Source organism: Tasmannia lanceolata, unplaced genomic scaffold (assembly GCF_043159265.1).
Source record: "Tasmannia lanceolata isolate RefF3 unplaced genomic scaffold, GAP_Taslan_0.1 ptg000006l, whole genome shotgun sequence".
Classification (NCBI taxonomy): Eukaryota; Viridiplantae; Streptophyta; class Magnoliopsida; order Canellales; family Winteraceae; genus Tasmannia; species Tasmannia lanceolata.
In genome coordinates this window covers 20,783,485-20,785,255 of record NW_027518683.1, presented here as the reverse complement: position 1 = coordinate 20,785,255, position 1,771 = coordinate 20,783,485, and the positions used below count along the sequence as shown (strand labels likewise).

At 43.0% G+C, this 1,771-nt stretch overlaps 1 protein-coding gene across 1 annotated transcript; it reads right to left on the bottom strand.

The window, feature by feature from the left end:
* Window positions 1-1,279: 1,279 nt before the first annotated feature.
* On the bottom strand, window positions 1,280-1,771 carry LOC143878810 (uncharacterized). Its single transcript, XM_077381045.1, has one exon. The coding sequence runs from the start codon at window positions 1,769-1,771 to the stop codon at window positions 1,280-1,282; it is 492 nt and encodes a 163-aa protein (XP_077237160.1).

Here is a 1,771-nt window from a genome sequence, read left to right as displayed (position 1 = left end):
GATACTACCTACCCACCCGGAGGCAATCTACTCGCCTCCTCACCCTCAACATCGCTTATACTAACAGCAAATTTGCTACAATAAGCAATAACAACACTACAAGAAGCAGCGCCAGAAGAGTAATGCTCGATGTAGGTGTAGGCTGGACGTGCACATGATCCTCTACTTCCCCTCGTCCTGACAATGGCACTTGTCGAATCCTGTACTCCCTTAGTTGTTGTTCTGCCTCCACCAGCGTGGTATAAGAATAAAGGACGGCACCACTGTAGCATATTACATGGCGCTCGCACTCAGGCCATGAAGTGAAGATTCCCTGTTGGCGTCCCCTGAAAACTACGTAGTACTTCTTCCTACCCATAATTTTCCAAGGTATTTGGTGAAAATGTATCTGTACAGGAGGAGAATCGAAGAAACCCTTAGAGCTGCGGCAGCAATTCTACTCTAGGGTTTCCTTAGAGTCCTTATATAATATATATATATATATATATATAGAAAGAGAGAGAGAAAACGAAACGACTTAGGGTTACGTGTTCAATACATATTAACGTCGTCGTTTCTGTAATAAGTCACTGACACATTAAGTAGAGACAAAATCAGCAACAGAGACCAAAGAAATAAATCAACCCGGTACGCCAACGTTACACCACAGTTACGCCACATACACATGCGTCTGTCAGCCATTTTCATCGAGGATGAACCACATGATGAACCTGGGAACGGCACTGAAATTCTGACTGAAATTTACCCAGTTACCAAGTGGGGAATCCTGAAGTTACCAAGTGGATAGAATTCATTGCGTTTCTTGGATGAGTTAGGAGGAAGACAACTGACATTGGAATGAGTATTTTATGTACATAATCACGAATAGAAAGGCGGTTGCCCAACTATTTCTGACCTGCAATCAACCAGACAAAGGTTATCACATTATTGGATTACAAGCGACACTAAGTTATACTGTTTTAAAAAAATCTTGGTGTAGATTTTACCTAGCTAACAGCCGTGAATGTAGGAGGCGGTCAACATCAACTGCGGGTCTCCTGATCGGATTATTCGCGCACCTTCGTTTGTTGTGGCCAAGTTGACCGCAATTACCACATCTGTTATGTACTCCAGAACTAAACGCTGATTCTTTTCTCTTTTTCTTCGGCCTTCTAGGAAGTCTTTCAAATTTTGGCGGATCGATGGGCAGCAATCTAGCTTCAGGTTGTTGCCATTGCAACATGTCTAGTGTTGTGTCAATCACTTCTCTATACGTATCAGGAAGAGTTTCCGACCAGTTTCATTCCTCAGTGAAGTCGAACACATCAGCTTTTCTAAAACCAATGGCTGCCATAGCATGAGCACATGGTATCCCTAAAGTTTGGAATGCACGACATGAACAGGTCTTCTCTCCTAAGTCAACTCTGTCTTGGTGCAACTTCGAGGACACCTGAAAGAGAAGCGAATCAAGAGCACTAACATTCATCCTCCTTCCCGCATCACTAGCTAATTGGATGATCTTAATGGCGTACGAAGTCAGAGGACCTTTCCAACGATTACTGGCCTCTCTATGTTTTGCAAATGATTCAGACGCCTTCTGCCTCGTGTGCTCCACTAGTGTAGCAATAAGATATTCTCTGGCATTCTTCAGGGTAGCATTCGAGACCTCACATGCATTTGATGTATAAATATTGAATCTCCTCCCCTTCAAGAAGAGACTAGCCCAATTTTCCTTATCAATCTTGCATATCCATTCATATGCTTTTTTATTGGCTGCTTCTATATCGGCCAT

Bases quoted from the DNA above. Each gene is read 5' to 3' on its own strand.
- LOC143878810 (XM_077381045.1), bottom strand. From the start codon at position 1,771: ATGGCCGATATAGAAGCAGCCAATAAAAAAGCATATGAATGGATATGC.